The sequence below is a fragment of the Macaca nemestrina genome, chromosome 5, assembly GCF_043159975.1.
Source record: "Macaca nemestrina isolate mMacNem1 chromosome 5, mMacNem.hap1, whole genome shotgun sequence".
Taxonomy (NCBI): domain Eukaryota; kingdom Metazoa; phylum Chordata; class Mammalia; order Primates; family Cercopithecidae; genus Macaca; species Macaca nemestrina.
Window position 1 is genome coordinate 67,756,995 of NC_092129.1, and position 23,842 is coordinate 67,780,836.

General features: G+C 41.6%; 1 protein-coding gene across 1 annotated transcript in view; it reads left to right on the plus strand.

The window, feature by feature from the left end:
* The window catches only part of LOC105488996 (uronyl 2-sulfotransferase), a 316,456-nt gene that overhangs the window by 124,029 nt on the left and 168,585 nt on the right, over positions 1 to 23,842 (plus strand). The window contains exon 2 of the mRNA XM_011753546.3: positions 3,469 to 3,512. Within this exon, the coding sequence (XP_011751848.2) occupies positions 3,469 to 3,512 (44 nt within the window). The remainder of the gene's footprint in view (positions 1 to 3,468; positions 3,513 to 23,842) is intronic.

Here is a 23,842-nt window from a genome sequence, read left to right on the forward strand (position 1 = left end):
TTTCCACTAAGGTTGAATAGACAGTGACAGTAACAACAATCCCAATACTTAACTTTTACCAAGGGCTTACTTGGTGCTTGATCCTGACTTAGATGCTCTGTATGCATTATTCTACTTAATCCCACACCATGTCTATGACCTGGATACCATCATTCTCTTCATTTACACAAAAAGAGATAGATACAGAGAGATTAAGAAAATGACCCAGTATCATACAGATAGCTAAGTCAAGGCATTGAGTTATAAGGGGATAAATTATGAGGTGGACTTCTGCACAATGTGTGTCCTTTAAGATAGGTCTTTTCTCCAAAACTTCATGATTAGTACTTCTGTTCACTTGTTAAAAACATTGGGCCAGGCGCAGTGGCTCACGCCTATAATCCCAGCACTTTGGGAGGCCGAGGCGGGCAGATCACTTGAGGTCAGGAGTTCAAGACCAGCCTGGCCAACATAGAGAAACCCTGTCTCTACTAAAAATGCAAAAACTTAGCTGGATGTGGTGGTGCATGCCTGTAATCCCAGCTACTCGGGAGGCAGAAGCAGGAGAATCGCTTGAATCCGGGAGGGAGAGGTTGCAGTGAGCGGAGATCATGCCACTGCACTCCAGCCTGGGCAACAAAGTGAGACACCATCTCAAAAACAAACAAACAAAAAAAAATTGCAGGCCCTTTGGCTAAGGAGCAAACTGGGCTAATGTACTAGTAATAGTTCCTTCTTACAAGCCATTGCTAAGGTTTTGGTGTAAAGAGTTAGTTAATGTGGTATTTCATTCATTAAGTGAATACTAAGTACCTACTATTTTCTAGGCTCTGTTCTAGGAACTAAAGCAATGAACAGGTCACACAAGTCCCTGTTCTCATAAAGCTTGTACACTGGCTGAAAGAGACCATAAACAAGTAAATTAAGTGTGCTATTTTAGACAGGGTATTCAGAGTGAGCATCTATGAAGAAGTTCCATTTGAACAGAGACTGAATGAAGAGGGTGGGGAAGAGCTTTTCTGGAAGAGGAAGAAGCCAGTTCAAAAGGCCCCTTGTTGACAAGAGGCTGGAGTGCTCTGAACCACAGAGAAGGCTGTGGTGGCTGGTGGTGCATGGAGGGGGAGGTGGGCCTGGTTGTGCAGGGCCTTACAGACCATGGTAAAGAGCTGACTCGTGTGTGTAGAGAAATTGAGTTTAAGCAGAGGGCTACCATGATCTAGTAGATAAGGTTGAATGATCTCTCTGGTTGCTGTATGAGTAAGAGAGGAAATTAGTGATAGAGATACAGGGCGTCTCTTATATGGCCCAGAGGGGCTGGTGAGAAGTGGTCAGATTTGAGTTATATTTTGAAAGCCAAGCCAATAGGACTTGTCTTTGGGTTGGTATGTACAGCATGGGGGAAAAAGATGGATCAAGAATGACTCTTGGTCTTTGGCCTGAAAAATGGGACACTTTTGGAGGAAGGGATATATTGTATAACCCAATAAGGAAGACAGTGGAGGCAGAAATTTGGGGGATGGAATTGGAGCAAATAGGGTTCTGTTTTGAACAGGGGAAGTGTGAGATGCCTTTAGACATCCAAGCTGAGGTGCCAAGAAGTTAGTAGGTACCCGAGCCTGGAATTTGAGGTATGAATCAGGCATTTAAATCATTCTTTTTTAGGAATCTCTAGGAACTTCAGTTCTTGTGGAAACTTATAGTATTTTAGAAATATTTAGTTGTCGAGGCTGTCTTTGATCCTTGAGATTGATTCCTGGAGAACATGCTGGTGTGTGCTGGCATTTCTCATGCTTCCCCTGGGGAAGACATATTCCCATGCTGAGCAGATGGGAGCTCCAGGCAGCCACACCAGCTGCACGGTGGTAGAATATTTCTAAATAGTTCTCCAGGCACAGGCAGCTGTTTTTCTGAGTTCTTTGACACATATAACCTCTACTAAGTCGGACATAGATCTTACATCCTATTCATGCACGTTCCCAGTGGAGTGTTCGGTACATTAATTAAGGTCTAACAAATTGTTCATCATGTTCACATTTAAAAGGGCCCTAAAATAGCCCAATCATGGGCATGCCAGGTATTTGTGTTTGAGTGTCTTATACACTAAAACTGGACCCGGATATTCACAAATGGCCATTGTGAACACCAAGTGAGCTATAAATCAGAAGATGACAAAGAAAAGGGGATGGATGATGACTCAGTATGGAAAAACCTATAAGCCAGAACCCGCTTATTTATTATGTTTGGTTTCGTTTCCCCAGTTCAACTGTCCCTGGCTTAAATTCTCTTTCCCCCTTTTTAGTCCAGTTTCTTGAGTCACTTTTGCTCTCTGCTGTCAAAAGCACCTTTCATCCACTCAAAGTAAGACACTGATCTTATTCCCCAATCATCTGCTGTTCTCTGGAGGTTTTCTTATGGTTCTGTGATTTTCTACATTTCATTCCATTAGGTCGTTTGGTCATTTTTGCTTTTCTGGTGAGATGATTTTCCCTAGACTCACAGGAGTTACCCCTCTTGGGTAGGTGCCTCCGATTATACTGATTGCATCATTGGCTCCCCAGGTGATCAGATGTCTCCAGATGGTAATGTTTACAGTGCCTGCCCCACACAGAAGCCTGAGATGGCAGGAAGGACTCTAGGTAGGCTTTTCAGATGGGTGGATGCCTGAACATGCTCTGGAAAAACCAGTCTTCTCTCCTCTCTGCAGTTTGCCAGCTATGTGACTGTGAGCAGGTTACTGAGTTTCTCCAGGCCTCTGTTCTTCCTCTGATAAAAGGGGATACTTCTAATCCATCTCTGGTATTTGCATTAAATAGATAAATACCTGTAAAGCACTTAGCAGAGTACCTGCTACTGAAAGGAAGTCAGTAAACTTTAATTCCCTTCCAAATCCCCGTGAGTCTTCTATTCATCAGGAAACAATAGCCGTGCACTCTGCATACACACATGCCAGTAAATGGCTATTAGTGAAAACAAATCAAGCTCCAGAAGCAAGCTATCCTGAGGAGAGAAGCGAAACGGACAATTTTAAGACAAATTGGAGAAAGAGGGTATGGGGTTCAGGACCGGTAGCATCAGCATCTCTTGGGAACTGGTTAGAAATGCACGTTCGCAGACTGGGGCTGGGCAGTCTTGTTTTAACAAGCCCTGCGGGTAATTCTCATGTACAGTAACATTTGAGTATCAGTAGTCTAAGCTAAACTCAGCAGACAATGGGTGAGGAATAATGGTGCGTGTTACTGTGTGTGTTATGTATGTTTGTGTGCATACATACCCATGTGTGTAGAATGTTTGTAACAGCTGAAACTATTAATCAAACATGGTAACATCAGCAAAATCCAGTCAAACCAGTGATTAATTGCCCATTTTTCTTTGGTACTGTTGTCTGAGTAGAAATACTGTATAACTAGAATGCTTATGTTCAATAACTTTGCACTAAATTCATCTGGGGTTTAAAAAATGGATTCATCAAGTTTTTTCTTTATTTTCTAGGAAATTCCACTTACTTGGATGACCATGGGCCACCTCCTAGTAAGGTAAGGTCTTTGCTTGTGATGTAAGTCCCCTTTGTCTTTTGTCATACAGCCTCCAACAAGCAGGAACAGATCTCTCCTGGACATGAATCATTCACAAGAAGCAGTAGATGACAGATGTGAAACTGATGTTTAACTTCTAACAAGGAGGAAGCAGAAGAACATGATGATAGCCCAGATGACAGGGAGAAGGAGCCATTGTTGAATCAGTGGCTGTAGCTGCCCAGGCATTGGAACCTGAGACTGACTTCAGACCTCTGGCAGCGTCTCCTGTTTGCACCTCATTTTCATTTGCCTTGGCATCGATGCTGGCCCACAGTGTGATAGCCACACCCGGCCTCCCCTTGCCTTTGGGATTTGGAGCTAGACTCACATCTGTCCTGTTCTCTCCAGCCTAACTGGGTTGGTATACTCCACTCGAGGCCCTGCCAATACCTCCTCAAGGCTGCACTGGCCTGGCCTGTGAGTCTACTTTTGTTTTTCCTGTAAGAAGTTTTGTCTGACTTAAGGGGCAGAATAATCCTTTAGTATAGTTTCCCTAACACTGTTTACTTTGAGCTCAATGAAAACGGAATGCTAATCTACTGAAAAATGAGCAAACTAGAACAAATTGATCGTTGTATATAAGAAAATACATGCAATGCAATCAATTATCTTTTATTCTAACCGTATGTCCTTTGTACTTTTTTGACATCATTTTTTTTTTCCTTCTAGGAAATGATGGGGATAGTTGATCAGTACTTGGGAAGGGGTTGTGCTTGGCAAAATAAGAAGTTGACAACCCTCTATCTGTCACTTCAAGAATGTTCTTTCTGGCCGGTGAAATCCTAAAGTGTATATACAGGCACTCTAGCTCTCCCTATACTTAGCTGTTTTCTTAGTCTTTGGCCACTTAAGGTGATGCCTACAAAATGCAGTTGTAAATACACAGTGAGAAGATAATGAACCACCAACTTTAGAGGCTTTGGGGAAATTTACTCCCGTATTAGCCCATTCCTGCATTGCTATAAAGAAACACCTGAGACTAGGTAATTTATAAAGGAAAGAGGTTTAATTGGCTCACAGTTCCACAGGCTGTACAGGAAACATGATACTGGCATCTGCTCAGCTTCTGGGGAGGCTTCACAAAACTTTCAATCATGGTGGAAGGCAGAGAGGAAGCAGGCACATCTTACATGGCCAGCACAGGAACAAGAGAGATGGGGGGAGGTACCACACACTTTTAAACAACCAGATTTCACAGGAACTCACTGTCACCACAACAGCACCAAGGGGGATGGTGCTAAACCCTGAGAAACCACCCCCATGATCCAGTCTCCTCCCACGGGGCCCCTCCGACACTGGGGATTACAATTAGACATGAGATTTGGGTGGGGACATGGATCCAAACCAAATCAGCTCCAAAGTCTGTTTAGACCACCCCCAAATTCATGAGCATGAACTTTGGAAGAAGATATTTCTGGATTCAACACTGGCACTGCCATTTCTAGCTGTGTGACATTGGATGAATTAGTTAGTATTTTGAGCCTCAGTTTCTGATATGCAGGGTGGAACTAAAAATACTGCCTACAGCACAGGAAGCCTAAAATGATTGAATGAGCTGATGTATGATGAGCACTTGACACTGACATGTGATAAACATTAAATCAAGGGTGGCTGCCGTTAACTGGACTGCACGAACATTAAAATTATTGATGAGTGGTACAGCAGTATTTGTCACAGTCATCGAATGGTTCTACCACTTGATCCACCACCTGTTTATTGAATGACTGTGATGCTGCAGGCAGTAGAAATACAAATACGAAACAAAGCAAGAACAACAACAAAAAAAATAGCCTCTATTCTAGATGAGCAAAAGAATATAGAGGATTGTGTTCTCTCTGGGGATAAGGACAGTGTCTAACTCGTCTCAGTATCCTCACATTCTTGCATTAGCCTCAGTGCACAGAGGCACATCATGACTATTCATTACATTTCACTGAATTAGACCATGGAATCCAGAACTGGAATCTGAATTAGGTCTTCTGGCTTCCATCCCAGGTTCTTTGACTAAGCCAGTATTCTCAAACTTTAGCTTGCATCGAAAGTACCTGGAGGCTTATTAAAACACAAATTGCTGGGCCCAGGCCCCAGAGTGTCTGATTCAGTGGGTCTGGGGTGGGAGCTGAGCATGTGCATTTCTCACAAGCTCCCACGTGATGCTGATGCTGTGAGTCTTGAGTTCACATTTGAGAGCCACTGTTCTAAAGGCCATGAATATAAAGAGAACTGTTTCCTTAGACATTTTCTGTGATGTTTTCACTGTTAATAGCCTAGAGAGGGTGATATGGCTATTATCTAAAGTTTATTTATTAATGTAATGATGACTCACCATCGTAAGTTTTCTTGTAGAGAAAACATTTTTAGAGGGGTCAATCACCTGCCTAGGAGGGACAGTAGAGGGAGAAAAGAAGAATGGTGCCAAAGATCTGGTAGGTGTCCTCACTAGTGACTTCCTTTGTCTCCCAAGTAGGGAGGGGCCAGGTCAAGCTCTCCACAGCCCCCTGCCCTGTCATGATGTCAGGGAGTAGGATTAGGTGGCTCTGTCAATGGGACTCATCAGCTGTTTTCCTCAATGGTTTGTTGTTCCTGGCTTGATAAACTGGGATTTACCTGGTCTGAAGACCCAGACCCTCTTTTTATGAGCTTGCCTTTTTGACTTTTTTCCTTGGTGGCCAGCCTGAGTAACACTTTGGTCTTCCTGCTGGTCTTGCTGTGGCTGGGTTGTCTGTCCTGCCTGCCTCTTTGCTGGGATAGTCAGTGCCTAGATTCAGTGTTTTCTGACTTCACTTCCCGTTCTCCCATAGGGTTTTCCCTAGCTGTGCCTCTTCCCCCTGGCTTGCAGTCTGGTCTTCAACTCCCCCGCATCTCCCCCACCTGCTAACTAAAGCTCCTTGTAATATGCAAAAATTATCAGGTTATAGCAGATTATTCAGACCCCTTTAGAGTAAATCCAGTTTTATAAACTCTTTCCTAAGTTTGAAAATTGGGAACATAATCTCTTTAAATCAGCAGAAGTTTACCTAATACAGAATCTTTCACTAGAATTGTATTTTCATTATCTGGGATTGGAGTAGCAAAAACACTCTTCATTTTCTAAGCAGTAGCCATAAGAAGAAGAATATAAAAATGGGTAAAAATAACACTGGTATGTGAACATCTTCTCATCCGTTCTTATTGCTGCTGGCAGGGTGGAAATGAATCCCAGAAGTGATGAGGTCAGGCTTCCGGATAAAGGTCCCTCAAGTGTCCTGTGGGGTGGGGCCTTAGTGGTTTAGGTCTGTAGACCACTGGCTTATCCAGGGACAGGGTGGCATGCAAACGATGAGGACTCACACATGCCTGGCCTCTGGAATGAACCCTTACCCTGGCAGGGAAAAGCAAGACTCAGTCCAGACCCATCTTTTTCATATTTGTTTAGCGCTCAAAAATAACTTTTTGATGCCAAGACTGAAAGAGTTGAGATCTAGATAAAATAAGATTTTTAAACCCTGAAAATATACTGAGGTTACAGGCGAGTTCTCATTTTATTAAAAGTTCAATTTCACAAGTTTCACATTCCACAAGTAATAGCCATTTAGGGAATGGGGTGTGCCACACAACACATACTGGGCCCAGGTCCTCATTCTCTCCAGTATTTTCGTAAGGAAAAAACAAAGGCCTCTGATTTTCACTTGTTTTTAAAATCCACTTGAACCTCACAGCTCACCTCGGATATTGAGCTAAGCCATTATGTAAAGGTCTATGTTAATATTTTCTTTCGGTTGCCACATTTTACTACTACTTTGTGTGTACACAGAATACAGTAGTTTAAAGTTAGAGCACTGACTAAGAATCACCATGGAGATATCTAGCGAATGAAACAGAAAGATTATTTTAAGTACAAAAACAAAAGCATGATAGCTGTTTTTGTAAAATTGCATGCATATGTTTGTCTGTGTGTCTACAGAGACAAGCCTGGAAAGGGTAGTGATGTTTTCTCCAAGTGGTGAGATTTTGGGAAGTTTTTACCCAGTTCCTTATACTTTTATGCATAATTCGAGTTCATTAAAGTAACACCTGCTCAATTTAAAAATCAGAAAAAGAAATTTTCTGGTGTGAGAGAAGATTAAAGTTGGGTTCAAAGGCTTCAGTGCCCTGGCCTCTGCGACATCATGTGCAGTGTCCACAGACCCGAGAAACTGACATTTCCCCTCCTTGGCTTCGTTTCCCCTGGGATGTGGGTACCTGGTGCAAGCAGTGGGCAGCAGTACCTGGTGCAAGCAGCGGTCAGCAGCAACGATAAGTTCTGTCAGCAACAATTAGGATGTGGATATCATTTCATATATGTTAACTTCCCAAACCCCATAGATAAGGAGAGCTGTTCTAACCACCTCAAAGATAATAAAATCACTATCCATATCTGTTTTTTCCTGTGTGCCACGCACTATGCTAAGCACTTTGCATGCAAAATGTAATCTCTATAAATGATATAAGAGAGGAAGTAATTTTTTAATCCTTACTTACAGATAAGGGAGCTGTATTTTAGAGGGACAGGCTAACTTGCCAAAGCTCATACACTAAGTAAGCATTGGACTTGGGATTCCAGCCTAGGGCTGTGTGTGTAGCTCCAGTGCCCGTGTTTTTAACCATTTCAAAATTACTAATTTAAGTAGAAGTACAATAGTTTTCTACCTTATTTCTAAATTTTTGCACTTTTAAATAAGCGAGCTGGTACATTGATTAGTATAATACACAAATTTTAACCTTCAGTATACCAGAAAAAAACAGTCATCACCATTTACCATTTGGGTTCAAAGGACACTTAATTTTTTAAAATCAATGCCGTGAACTTTTTCACATCTACTTTATCCGTTTTCTTCCAGTAACCTTTGTATACTTACCTACCTTCAGCCCCTGACCGTTTTCAAACTGTATATAAAGCAAATTTTGGTATACCAACTTGAAGAGGTGAAAGAATACCATCCCACATTCATTTAGCAACCCAGGATGGTCCATGGTCTTTTCACAAAATATTATTTGAGGGAATCCTTCCTCTTGAACGACTGACTGTATGAGAACAGCATGTCTTTTTGTCCTTAGAAACGTATTGTTCATTCAGTATATTTAGAGAGTTTATGATGTCATCATCTGAAGAGTCGTAGTCTGAGGTTTCATTTCCATGATCACTTTCATCATCATCATTTAGAGTCTTCAGGGCCGTTATGTGATGGCTTGCATTCATCTCTGATGCTTCTGTTGTTTGTGAAATCTCTCTTCCTGTCAGTTATCTTCTTTTGGTCATTATAGGCAAGAACGAAAAATTCGAAATTCTCCACTCTAGTCAATGAAATTAAAACAAACTACAAAGGTGTTGTCTCTAGTCTCCTTTTATATCCTCCAAAAAGATGATGTAATACTTTGGGTAACGCTATAAGAAAGATGGAGGATGGCCGGGCGCGGTGGCTCAAGCCTGTAATCCCAGCACTTTGGGAGGCCGAGACGGGCGGATCACGAGGTCAGGAGATCGAGACCATCCTGGCTAACACGGTGAAACCCCGTCTCTACTAAAAAGTACAAAAAACTAGCCGGGCGAGGTGGCGGGCGCCTGTAGTCCCAGCTACTCGGGAGGCTGAGCCAGGAGAATGGCGTAAACCCGGGAGGCGGAGCTTGCAGTGAGCAGAGATCCGGCCACCGCACTCCAGCCTGGGTGACAGAGCGAGACTCCGTCTCAAAAAAAAAAAAAAAAAAAAAAAGAAAGATGGAGGATGATGCAATAGTGACAATCTATTTCACTAATGAATCATTCCCCTGGGCCCACACCGTTTAATATGGTAGCTATTAGCCTCAGGTAGCTATTTAAATCTAAATTAATTAAAATTTAAAAAATAAAAATTCAGTTTCTCCATTGCACTAGCCACATTTCAAATTCTCTGTAGCTATAGGCAGCTAGTGGTTACTGTATTGCACAAGAAAAATAGAACATTTTCATCATCAAGGAACATTCTACTGAATGGCAGTGTTCTAATCCATTCCATTGTTCTTATATTTTTCTATTACTTTAGTCTTTTTAAACCTTATTGGGAATAATTGATATATAACGGGTGGGTGATTGTTCCTGAAATGATGAAATAGCAAAATATTTCCAGATACAGGAATAATAAAATTACAAAGATCCCGTAATGGATCTTAGATTTTCTTAAATGGTCTGCTGGACCCATATGGTAGTTGCAAGGTAGAATGAGTTTTATTCTCTTTCTTTTTTAAAAAAAGGTATATTTTCTCTTTTTCTTTGGAACATCTCTAAGAAAGAATAAGGTTATAAAATATTAATCCATACAAATAGCTAGAACTGCTTGAAATTTAGAAAACCTAAAAAAACTAAAAGTGGTTCCTGTGGATGCTGATAGTATATTGAGGGTTAAGCTATATACTGATATCTACCCTTGTATACAAAAGCACTTTTATATATAAAATATTATTTTTGCATATAAAGTGTTATTATTCAAAATTCCGTTGTGAAATGGGTTCATTAGAAGAAGGCTTACAATTATGCTGATCCAGCAATCTCCAAATGAATGAGAAGTAGTAATATGAACTGAGACAATATTTGTATAGTGCTTTGCTGTGTCTGGCAATGAACTATTGCTCAAGAAAGTTGAGTCCTTCCAACCCACACCCCCAGAAGCTAATTTCCCTTTAGTATTAATTGTTTAATGCCTACTTAGTCTATGGGATCAGGACGACATTTAAAAAACTGAAGATGATCTCTGTCATCTAACAGCTTATAATCTGGTGGCATCATAAGGTTTGATGGAATCAAAGACTGAGAGCACGTGGTTCTGTGGTTGATAGATTCTTAAGTCTAAATGACGGGCATTCATCCAAGTGTTTACTGTGCATCAAATTTGTCTTGGCCTCTGTGCTGGGTGCTGAGACTAACAGACCACAGAATGCACAGTCTCTGCCCTCCAGGAGTTTAGTCCAGTCAAAGGACAGGCTGGCAAACAGATTCATACAGTAAGTATGCTAAGTGGGCTGCTGGATGCTGTAAGGATGCACATTCAACACCAGAAGAATGCAGGAAGCTCAACTTGACCTTTTTTCCAGGTGCAAGTCCTGAAGGTTGAGTAGGAGGAACTAACTAGGTCAGATAATCTGGGATGGGGACAGGCATGGTGGCTCATGCCTCTAATCCCAGCACATTTGGAGGCTGAGGTGGGAGAATTGGTTGAGCCCAGAGAGTTGGAGGTTACAGTGAGCTATGATTGCATCACCACACTCCAGCCTGGGTGACAGAGTAAGACTCTGTCTCTTAAAAAAAAAAAAGTCTAGAATGGAAAGGATGAGAAGCGATGGGCCTCACTGCTGGAGTTTTAAGAGTGGTAGGTGGGAAATTGAGATATGAACTGCTTTGAGGAGTTTGCCTTTAACAGGAAAGAGAGAAAAGATGATAGCCTAGGCAGTGGAGACCATGTCTGCATAATTGTGGAGTAGGAAAGGAGTGGTCAGTCACAAATCCAGTTTTGAATAGTGTCGTGGATTAAATTGTGTTTTCCCAAAAGATACATTGAATCCTAACCCCAGAATCTGTGAGTGGGATCCTGTTTGTAGTCAGGCTCTTTGCAGATGAAGATGAGGTCATGCTGGGGTAGGATGGACCCTAAAGACAATGATCGATGTCTGTATAAGAAGAGAGAAATTTGGACACAGAGATAGAGACCCACAGGAGAATGCTGTAGGGACATTGGAGGCAAATTGGGATTATGCTGTTATGCTGCCACAGACCAAGGTACACCAAGGATGGCTGGCAGCCACCAACCAGGAGAGAAGCATGGAGCAGCTTCCTCCTCCAAAGCCCCAAGCAGGAGCCAGCCCTATAGACACCTTGATTGCAGATTTCTGACCTCCTGAACTGTGACAGTAAATTTCTGTTGTTTTAAGCCACCAAGTTTGTGGTACTTGGTTACAGCAGCGCCAGGTAGCAATACAAATGGATTGAGTTTAATATATTCAGTTATTATGCCTTTTAGGCATTATTTGGTTTGATTTAAGAAACATTGAAACCATTTTTAGAAGTTTATCATTAGGATAATTTCAGTGCTTTATTTATTTATAAATAAATATTATTTATTTATTTAGAGACAGGGTCTCACTCTGTTGCCAGGCTGGAGTGTAGTGGCGCGATCTTGGCTCACTGCAACCTCCACCTCCCTGATTCAAGCAATTCTCCTGCCTCAAGCAATTCTACAATTCAGCTTCCTGAGTTCCTGGGACTACGGGTGCATGCCATCATGCCCAGCTAATTTTTGTATTTTTAGTAGAGACGGGGTTTCACCATTTTGGCCAGGATGGTCTCAATCTCTTGATCTCGTGATCCACCTGCCTCGACCTCTCAAAGTGCTGGGATTACAAGCATGAGCCACCGTGCCCGGTGTTTCAGTGCATTTTTAAGTTTTTTTCCAACCTTCCATACAACTCAGGTTTTTTTCCCCAACCTTCTTTCTTCATTTTTCCTCATTATTCTGATGTTTTTAGCTGTTATTACCCGCAACATTCTCTCCAATTCCTTCTATTTAAAATTCATTTCTGCTGTTCAAATTGTGTTATCTTGTATACAAAAAACATATTGTATTACATCATATTTTTCTCTGAAAAGGATCTCAGTGACAATTCATTTAAGACAAAGTTACTGAAGAGAGAGGTCCTGTTGCCACCCAACAGAGGGACATGAGAGCAACAAAGAAAAACAGTGAGGAAGTCTGCTGTCTTCCAAACAATGTGTCCCTATTTCTACAGGAGACTTCTCAGCTTGACGGTTAACAACATGATATGGTTTGGCTGTGTCCCCACCCAAATCTCATCTTGAATTGTAGCTCCCATAATTCCCAAGTGTTGTGGGAGGGAGCTGGTGGGAGATAATCATGGGCGTGGTTTTCTCCGTACTGTTCTTGTGGTAGTGAATACGTCTGACAAGATCTGGTGGTTTTATAAGGGGAAACCCCTTTCACTTGCTTCTCACTCTCTTCTCTGGTCTGCTGCCATGTGAGATGTGTCTTTCACCTTCAGCCATGATTGTGAGGCCTCCTTAGCCATGTGGAACTGTGAGTCCATCAGACCTCTTTCTTTTGTAAATTGCCCAGTCTTGAGTATGTCTTTATCAGCAGTGTGAAAATGGACTAATACACAAAACTACCACAAGTTCCTAAGAAAGATTACATTTTTGTTCCCCTCCCCCCTTTAATAACTTCTTTAGATTTGGAGACACGTTAGCAGAAAGAGGTTCCATGTTCTATAGTAAGAAAACTATGATGTCCATTCCTTGCTTTGAGCTTAAAGATGAAAACCCAAATATATTATAATCATAGTAGGTAAATTACTTACAGAAGGTATTGGGAGTACAATGACCTTCAATTGGCTTGGTTAAGCATTGGTGACCTTAGAGAAGATTTCTGGATCCAAAAGTTCCCATTTCCCAGAGGGCAGGATTGTTGGATTTTGTGTGTGTACACAGTCTCCTGTGGTCAGCATCACTTTTACTTGCAAGAGTAGATTTCAGAGAAAAATGGATTTCTTGTTTCTATCTCCCAAAACCTCAAAGCCTGTTCGTTAGGATATAGACATGCCCATCCACCTGGTTTTCCTCTTCTCTGTGAGGACCTGCAAGAAGCAAATAAATCTCTGGCACAAAATTGCATTGTGTGCGGGGCCGCCCTGCCTAGCATGCTTCCATGTGGCCACAGCTCCGGAAGCCATTGCTGCTGCTAAGAGGGTGCCCCTGGTTCCACGCTCCTTTTCATTTTTCTGTAAAGAACATCCGATGTAGTAAAAAACTCACATGTCTGATTTTCTTTGAAGAACAAAGAACTGGCATTCTCAAGAAGTTCATAATACTTTCTTGTTTTTGTTTAAGGCTGAAATGATGAAGCCTCCTTATTTTTGACTTTTCAATTATTTTTAATTATGAACTATTCCAAACACAAAAAATGAGTGAGACTAATAAAATATATATCCAATATTTCCAAAGCACTCACCCACCCCTTAGGCTGAAAACGTGACTCTGTTAATTTGCTGCATGCTTCCTTCTGACTTTTCTGATCATTCTTGGAGCCTCGGAGGAGGCTGAGAAGCATCAGTTTTAGAATCAGATCTCGGTTCAAATCCTAGCTACGTCACTAGTTACCCTAGGTACTCTAAAATAAGTACTTCACCTCTTTGAGCTTCAATTTTCTATTTCTGAAAGAGAATAGTAATGCCCACCTCTTAGGATTGTGAGGCTGAAATGAGATCACTGGAATGCACTTAGCATGATACCTGACACATGGTAAGCACCCAGCAATGGGTCCTTCGTTCTATAGCTGTTTCCTTGATGTAGATTCTGGTAACTCCATTTGCTATAACTTAGAGCAAGCCTAGTTCCCAATCCTCCACCCCACTCCACACCCTATTTTCATTGGAGTTTTACTTTTTTATTTTTTTTAATTAAAAAAAATTATTTTGAGACTGAGTCTCACACTGTCATCCAGGCTGGGAGTACAGTGGTATGATCTCGGCTCACTGCAACCTCCACCTCCTGGGTTCAGGCAATTCTTGTGCCTCAGCCTCGTGAGTAGCTGGGATTACAGGCGTGCACTATCATGCCCAGCTAATTTTTGTATTTTTAGTAGAGATGAGGTTTCACCATGTTGGCCAGGCTGGTCTTGAACTCCTGACCTCAAGTGACCCGTCCATCTTGGCCTCCCAAAGTGCTGGGATTACAGGTGTGAGCCACCAGGCCCAGTCTTATCTTTTTATTTTTAATTTTTTTTAGAGACATAGTCTTGCCTTGTCGCACAGGCTGGTGCAGTGGCACAATCATAGCTCGCTGTAGCCTTGACCTTCTGGGCTCAAGCTATCCTCCTGCCTCAGTCTCCCAAGTAGCTAGGATTACAGGTATGTGCCACCATGCCCAGCTAACTTTTTTTTTTTTTTTTTTTTGGTAGAGACGGGGGTCTCACTCTGTTGCCCAGGCTGGCCTTGAACCCCTGGCTTCAAGTGATCCTTCTGCCTCGGCCTCCCAAAGTGTTGGGATTATAGGCATGAGTCACTGCAACTGGCTTCTTTGGATTTTTAAAAGCAATTACATGCCCATTGGCATACCAGATATGAATCTCTTACCTTATAAGAACATTGCGGGCTTGTAGTTATCCCCGCTTTGATGCCTTTGGGTTAATTCAGGACACTAAGCAAGGCCTTTCACAATCCCTTGCCATTTTGTTTTTTCTTAAGAATATATTGTTCTCTGCATTCAAACCTGACTTTACCCAAAGTCCTTTTAAAAAAAAATCCTGCAAAAGTACAAAAGTGAAGCTGCTTTTGATTTTATGGAAGAATCAATTGCACTGGGTAATAGATTTGTGTTTAATGATTCATGATAAATATATCAGGTTTAGAGAAAGAGAGACCTAGCAAGACAGAACGAGGCTGGGAGTCAGGAATCAGTTTCACTCTGATGAACATGACCTTGAAAGAGTCCCTTCCACCCTCTCATTTTTTTGATTGTTGCAAGTGATAGGAAAATTAATGATGTGAATAATTTTATTTTTAAATAATTATAAGAGCTTCTGAGAGCACTGTATGCTATAAAGAACTTTATGCTTTGGTATTCTGTTGGAGATGGGTAATTAATAGCTTAGAAGGTAAAATAATCTGCAAAAGGAAAACAAATCAACCTTACATAATAGGGTTATTGTTTTTTAATCCCAAAGTCGCCTGTATTCTCACTTCACTCTTACTTCATGCACATCACATTTCTTAAACCATTTATGTGGAAGTGTTTGGCCAAGCTGGCTGCTTTCCGAGATTTCAACTTTCATTGGGGATCCATGTCTAAGTGCAGACAGAGTCGTTCTAAATATATCAATTTTATGAGCATGTAATGTGTCTACTCTTGCCCAAGAAGAACATAACGAATTCATTTCTTCCTCCACAAATGTTTAGTGCTATTAAGCACATCTTTCATTTTTTTATTAAAAAATTCTGTGAAGCCACAGGTTTAAAAATATGTAGTTTATGTAATTGTTCTTTTAGTATCTTCCCCACCCCAATCCCCAGGGGCCAGTTATTATTGATAAGATGTTCACCAAGCCTTATCCAAACCAGCATCAGTTACAATCATGGGCTTAACTTGTTGTTGGAGCTGGGCTGTCTATAACAAAAATGAAGGACTTTAAATGAAGCATGAAATTTTAAAATTGCACATTGTTGTTGGAAAGCATATTTAATCAAGAAATTGCTTTAGCAAATTAAGAAAACCGATGCCACTATTCCTTGGCAGAGTGGCAGTTGCCTCAGGGCTTTCAAAGTTGTAGTAACATAATCATCTTAGCAGCTCCCAATACAGCTACCTAATTCTTTTCTTGTTTATTTTTTATTTGATTGTATGATCATTTCTTTGTTTTAAAAATTATGCATGCTCCTATTGTGTTTTAATTTGGAAAGTACAGAAAATTGTAGACTAACAGGAAAAAATAGTTACCCACAATGCCACCATGCAAGGGCAACTAAAATGAACCACTTTCAGAAGCCTGTCTAGTCTTTATAGTATATTAATAATATTCAAGCCTCCTGTCACATTTGTTGCAAATATTTCATCAGTCCTTGTATGTTTAATCAAAGTTGTGCATGCACATAACACAAGAGTTTACAGAACCAAAGCCCTCGTTGAGAAACAGGGGCCCCCGATGGCGTCCTGCACATCACTTTCTGCTCTTTTATCTGGTTCTTTAGTATTAACTTCATATCCCTGGTTAACCTGTTATGTTGCTGCTTCTGGATTTCATTCAGCTTTAGGCATTGTCTGTGCAAGAGAAGGATTTAGCTCTTTCACTGCAGCTGGCCCACCCACCACCCCCAGCACCCTTCTATGTCATCCATCCTTCTTGCCTAGATGTATGTTATTGGGGCTAAATCAATGTCCAGTGATTTTATTGTTGCGACTAGGTAGACAGGAACGACAGCTGAGCCATTATGATGATGTCTCCTTTTCTGCTTATCTTTTCATTTCCTTTATAACAAATAATTGTCTTGTTTTGTAAATTTATTTACATACTTTTCTATGATCCCCAATTTATCCTTGAACTCTTCTCGAGTTGTGTAAATCTCCCTGGAGCCTTCACACACATTAGGTGTTGTATCAGTGTGGAGTTGATGAAGTCTGTCTCTCCTGGGGTCTTGCCTGCTCCCATCAGGACAGGTTGCTCGCTCAGCCTCATGCTCAGGTGTATCTTAGGATCTCCTTTCACTCTCTTCTGTATCAATATGGTTTGGCCATGTCCCCACCTAAATCTCGTCTTGAATTGTAGCTCCAACAATCCCCACATGTTGTGGGAGGGACCCGGTGGGAGGTAATTGAATCATGAGGGTAGGTCTTTCCCTTGCTATTCTCGTGATAGTAAGTCTCACAAGATCTGATGATTTTATAAAAGGGAGTTTCCCTGCACAAGCTCTCTTCTCTTGTCTGCTGCCATGTGAGACGTGCCTTTCACCTTCTGCCATGATTGTGAGGCCTCCTAGCCATGTGGAACTGTGAGTCCATTAAACCTCTTTCTTTTGTAAATTGCCCAGTTCGGGGTATGTCTTTATCAGCAGCATGAAAATGAACTAATATATGTATTCACTCCAATTTCCTGCATTACCATATTGTATTTTTTCCCTTTTGCTGCTGTAACAACTACAGCAAGCTTAGTAGCTTAAAGCAACACACATTTATTTTCTTACAATTCTGGAGGTCAGAAGTCTGAAATGGGTCTCACTGGGCTCAAACTGAAGAGTCAGCAGAGATGTGTTCCTTCTGGAATTTCTAGGGGCAAATCCATTTCCTTGACTTTTCCAGCTTCTAGAGGCCACCAGCATTTCTTGACTTGTGTCTCCTTTATCTTCAAGGCCAGTATTGTTGCATCCTCAGATCTCAGACTCGCCTTCTCCTCTCTCCTTCCTTAATTTATCGGGACCCTTGTGATTACATTGGACTCACGTGGGTAATCCAGGATCCTCTCCTCAGCTCAGGATTCTTAACTTATCACATCTGCAAAGTACTTTTTGCCATGTAGGGTAACATATTCAAGGTATCTGGAGATGAAGACATGGGCATCTTTGGGGGACCATCATTCTGCCTTCTTTCCTCAGCCTCCAGTAACTTCTCAAGAAAAGGTGCATGGGACAGAAGTCATCTGAAATACTGCATTTCTGAAAATATCTTTATTTTACCCTTGATTGATAGTTTGACGTGATATAGAATTCCAGATTGGAAATCTATATTAATCAAGATAGGTTAGGGTGATGCAATTATAATAAATTCCAAAATCTCAGTGGCTTTGCACATTCGAGTTTATTTCTTGCTCATATAAGAAATCGCTTATATAGCTCAAGGATCCAGGCTGTTTCCATCTTGTGGCATTGCCCTCTCAACACAGGACCTCCAATGTTACTGTGGCACAGAGCAGAAAGGAACTAGAGGGGCACGTAGGAAGACTTTTCATCCCTTCAGCCTGGAAGTGACACATGTCACTTCTTTTTTTTTTTTTTTTTTTTGGAGACAGAGTTTTGCTCTTGTTGCCCAGACTGGAGTGCAATGGCGTGACCTCGGCTCACTGCAACCTCCGTCTCTCTCAGAGGGTTCAAATGATTCTCCTGCCCTCAGCCTCCTGAGTAGCTGGGATTACAGGCACCTGCCACCATGCCTGGCTAATTTTTCTATTTTTAATAGAGATGGGGTTTCGCCACGTTGGCCGGGCTGGTCTCAAACTTCTGAGCTCAAGTGATCCACCCGCCTCAGCCTCCCAAAGTGTTGGGATTACTGGCATGAGCCACTGCGCCCGGCCGACTCGTGTCACTTCTGTGAGCAGTCCATTAGCCAGAACTGGTCGCAAGGCCCCACTCAACTGACAGGCGGCTGCAAGATGGAGCATATGAGTACTCTGAGCGTTGAATATCTCTGCCACAAAATCATGTCCCCTCTGAATGTGAAGGTTTTTGCCAGTTTTATTCTAGCTTCCAGTATTTCTGTTGAGAAAACGAATTCCTGATCTTTTATATGAACATCTGATCTGTCTCTATGGAAGCTTCTTATTCTTCATGTTCTAAAATTGTAGAATTCTGTGTCTGGTGTGTATAAGTTTCATGTAGCATTCCAGATACTTGGTGGACCTTGCAATCTAGAAACAGATACCCTGTTCTGGAAAATTTGCTTGATGTTTTCTTTTCAAGAAAGACAGGATTTTACTCTGTCACCCAGGCTGGTGGAGTACAGTGGTGTGATCATAGCTCACTGCAGCCTTGAACTCTTGGGCTCGGCTGATCTCCCTCCCTCAGCCTCCTGAATGGCTGGGACTACAGGTATGTCCCACCATGCCTGGCTAATTTTTTTTTTATTTTATTTTAGTAGACACAAGGTCTTGCTATGTTGCCCAGCCTGGTCTTGAACTCCTGGGCTCGAGCAATCCTCCCACCCCGGCTTCCCAAAGTGCTAGGATTACAGGCATGAGCTATTGCATCTCTCCTGGTTTTGATTTTTAAATTTTTTATGAATTTGGAATCTCGCTTTGTTGCCCAGGTTGGTCTTGATCTCCTGGGCTTCAGTCATCCTCCCACCTCAGCCTCCCAAGGTGCTGGGATTGTAGGTGTGAGCCACCTTGCCTGTTTCTTCCTCTGCATTTTCATTTTTTGTCATTCTCAACCTACTTTTATTTGGATTTTGGACCTCCAAGAGTAGTTGTCTGTGTTTCTTGGCTTTGTTCCTATCATTTTTTCTTTGTCTTTTTTGCTCTACTGTCTAGAAGAGTTTTGAAACTGTCTTCCACCCCTTCTGTTGCATTTCTTCCTTGCTGTTCTCATATGTTTAATTTACAAGAGCTTGTTGTTGTTGCTCTCTGAATGTTCTTTATTATGACATTCTTTGGTTCCATACAGGGTCTTTACATTTCATACTAAAGGTTATTATGGGTATTTTTATTATTTTTTGGTTGCTATTCTGGATGGAATATTTTTCCACTATGTTTTAAATTTATTGTCGTAAATATTGAAAAATTACTGATATAATGTCGTGTTACTGAACTTTTTATTTATTTCAATAATTTTTCAATTATTTTCTCTTTCCTTTTTTTGATAGAGAATCAAAGCATGCACTTTATCTCTTTATCCAATTCTGGTTTAAGTTTTATAGCTTAAATCATATTACGTAATGTAAAGTCCATGGTAGGAGACTGTGTATTCATTATCATCACGTCTGCCACATTTAGGACATGTACCTATTTATTTGACAATAAATACATGCCAAATGAATGAATGGTGGTTATGGACAGTATCTTTCTTTTGCTTCAAGTTTTAATAATATTAAAAGTGTTCTGTCATTGCATATAATTGTAATTTTTAGTTTAAGGTACATATTCTTTATCATGTTAACAAAATATTATTTTTAAATTTTCTGAAAGCTACAGTTATTCGAGAAAATATGTTTCCTTTGTGGGTTGTGATCTTGCACTCAGGAACATTTGTTGAATTAGCTTAATTCAACTTTATTTTATAAACTAATAGGGTAAAAACTAGTGGGGACAGACAGGTTGAGACATGCAGACAGGCACCATTTATCACTGTTTGATTTGTTATAACATTTTTACTGGTAACCTGGAAGAGGAAATGCTCAGAAAAATCTGAGTTTGCAGGTGACTCTAATATTTTTTCTGGTACTACTGAACCACAGGACTATCTACTAAGCTCAGAGTCTCTGTCACCTATATTATTGGGCTTCCTCCCAGGACAATACTGCAGCCCAAAGAGGCTGTCAAAATACTGGACACCCTGGAGCACAGAATATAACTGTGTCTTGTGCAAGCTATGATTTATCTGTGTCTGAGAGATTCTATGCAGTTTTAGTCAACAAAGACCAAGAGAGGCGTAACTGACTGGAGAACATTCAGAAACTAATAACCAAAATGATCTTGGGAGGTAGCGGCAAAGACTAAATTAATTATGATTCTTGTCAGGGGAGACACTGACTCTGGAAAATCATCAAAGCCTATAAAACCAGAAGCAGTGTGTTTGAGGTGAACACAAAACTCTTCACCAAGGCCTTGAACACAACTCTGGTCTGAAATTAAATAGACTCAAAGTGCCTCAAATCTTAAATACAATATGTCAAAGACAAATTGAAGGACATTTTGTTTCTTGTGGGGGATAGTAAACAGCTGGACTTCATTTGCCCAAATGACAGTACAGGCCAAAACTATAAATCAGTCCCTATAAAAGTTGATATATATTCATGGATGACGAATCCACAGTGGATTAGGAAAAGTGCAAGATTGTTTAGAGGGACAGCCTAATATTTTGGAGTTGACGTTCTTGAATCCAGTAAGATCATTCTTATTTTATATATAATAAAATAAGAAAATTAGCAAAAATTATTTTCAAAAAGAATATTGTTTAGTGGTTATTGACTCTTATTTACAATTTAGTAATCTTTTTCTTTTTTGAGACAGAGTCTCACTCTGTCACCCAGGCTGGAGTGCAGTTATGCAATCCTGGCTCATGGCAGTCTCCACCTCCCAGGTTCAAGCGATTCTCCTGCCTCAGCCTCTTGGGTAGTTGGGATTACAGGCACCCACCACCACACCCAGTTAATTTTTGTGTTTTCAGTAGAGACCGGGTTTCACCATGTTGGTCAGGCTGGTCTCGAACCCCGACCTCAAGTGAAGTCCTCAGCCTCCCAAAGTGCTAGGATTACAGGCGTGAGCCACTGCACCCAGCCAATTTAGTAATTTTTGGTTCTTGTCTCCAAAGCATTCACTGGGCTGCACCTGCTCACATTCCCCATCTTGTAAGGCTTTCCTTAAAGCCTCTACCTCCTGCAGTTGCCCTAGGCAGAAGCTCAATATTGGGAAAGCATCAGCAGCAGGAGTTTGAAGATCCTGGTCCAAGTCCTGGCTCCCATTCCTCCTAGTCTTCATCCTGGCAAAGCCAAGTACTCTCTCTCTGAGTTTTGTTTTTCTCGCTTATAAAATAGGAAGTAATGATTTCCCAGTATTCTTCACATTCACATTTTTGTGAAGAGGAAATCAAGTTAACATTTCTAGAAATGCTTTGGGAGCCATAAGGTGCTGGCTGTGCACTGATGGGTACAGATGGGGTGGCCTGTTTTCCAAACCTCTGAGTCATTACTTCTCTCTGACACCGTGCAGATGAACCCCCATGTGGCCTCTTGCTCTGGCAAGCTGGTTTGATTATGTGCAGGGCTCCTCTGCCCCTGAAGCCTAAACGCTAGTGAAAGGCAGGCTGGGCGGAGACCCTGGCAGTTCTCTTCTAGGCTCACACAGTCATCTTGACCTTCAGCTCCCCTTCCTCCACCCCATGGAAAGGGAATTGTCAGTGTAGCCCCCTAAAACCTAGGGTAGAGCAAAACCAGTTAGACCTTCCCCCTGCCTTTCCCTGGGGTGAGACCTAGACTCCCCATTGGCTCCCTTCCCCTCCCCAGTCCCCATTAAGGGGAAACTGGGAGTCATTTGCTTTCTGTACTAGCTGTGTGGGACATGAGAGAAAAATGAGCAATGTGAAGCCAGCCAACAACAGAAGGAGACCCAGGGAAGGAGCCAAGTGGAAAACAGCCTGAAAAACCTTTGTGCCATCCTTTGAGAGTATCATTTCCTACCACCAGAGTCTTAATTCTGTCCTTGAGGAATACATGATCTTAGGGCTTCACCTCCTCCAAGAGGAAGGCAGCCTCGGGCTCCTGTTAGAGATCTTAGTGTGCGAAACTGCAAAGCACTTAGAATGTCACTTCTGGGCCGGGCGCGGTGGCTCAAGCCTGTAATCCCAGCACTTTGGGAGGCCGAGACGGGCGGATCACGAGGTCAGGAGATCGAGACCATCCTGGCTAACACGGTGAAACCCCGTCTCTATTAAGAAATACAAAAAACTAGCCGGGCGAGGTGGCGGGCGCCTGTAGTCCCAGCTACTCGGGAGGCTGAGGCCGGAGAATGGCGTAAACCCGGGAGGCGGAGCTTGCAGTGAGCTGAGATCTGGCCACTGCACTCCAGCCTGGGTGACAGAGCGAGACTCCGTCTCAAAAAAAAAAAAAAAAAAAGAAAGATCTTGTAATATTCTCCTGTAACAATAGCTGGCACACATCATTATACATCGTACTGTTACCTGTATGCATATATTTTTACTCCCCAACTATATTGTAATTCCTCAAGGGCATGGAACATATTTTATACATCTTTTTTGGCTAATGGATATGTACTAATTATATGTACCTAGAGAAATCCTTTCATCTGGCAGTCAGAGGGATCCAGAATGAACTTGTCAGTTACGTAAGCCCCATCCAGCATGATTCCACGATGCAGTGCCTCTAGAGCGGTGCTGCAGGACGTGGAGCATCACAGATGATTTGGAGAGATGGACGCTTCTTGCCCAGAGTCACTTATCTGCCTGGCTTTGATCTTCATGCTTCTCCCATTTCTTTCTTCTTCTTCAAAACCAGATGTCTTCCTCCCCTTGGCCAAAAAGAATATACCAGTGAAGTGGTATGTCAGGGCATTAATAACGAGAAGTGTGCAGACTGTCATTTATGAGAATTTCAGGTTCTTTGATTAAGAATATGATTGTTTGCTACAATTTAACTTCATGGGTGAATATAGCAAAAAATAGGCAAAAATAACTGATCTGGGCTTGTCATCTGTCTACTTAATGGACAAGGTATGAGGGTTATCTAATTGACGTTTCTAAAGTTTCAAAATATGTTCAGATACAAGATGGTCACTGAGGAGAGATAGTATTAGCTTGACTGCCATTGTATTAGGCTGGTGCAAAAGTGATTGCGGTTTTTGTCATGAAAGGCGATAGTATAGTAGTCAGAGGCTTAACTTCTGAAGCTTAGTGAACTCACATTCACTTGAAGACTCTGCCTCTTACTAACTGTGATTTGGGACAGATTTCAGAATTTCTGCTATCCTCAGTTTCCTCATGTACAAAGGATCCTATTGGATAGGGTTGTTGAGAGAATCAATTGAAAGAAACCATCTAAAATGCTTAGCAGAGGCCTAGTCTATCCTGGGTTAATGAAAGTCTAGTCAGTTGTTGGCGTGGTATGAGTTAGTGGGTTTGATGTGCACACAGAAATGCCTGTGCAAATACAGAGGAAGAGTTCTAAGAGTTACAGCAACAAGCAGAGTTTGAGTTGTGTAAGCCTTCAAAAGTGTGTGTGTGCTCTGACCTCTGATGCTGCCATTTTAAGTTATTCTAAATTGGTTAACCACAGACAGGACTAAAGCAAGAATAATGAA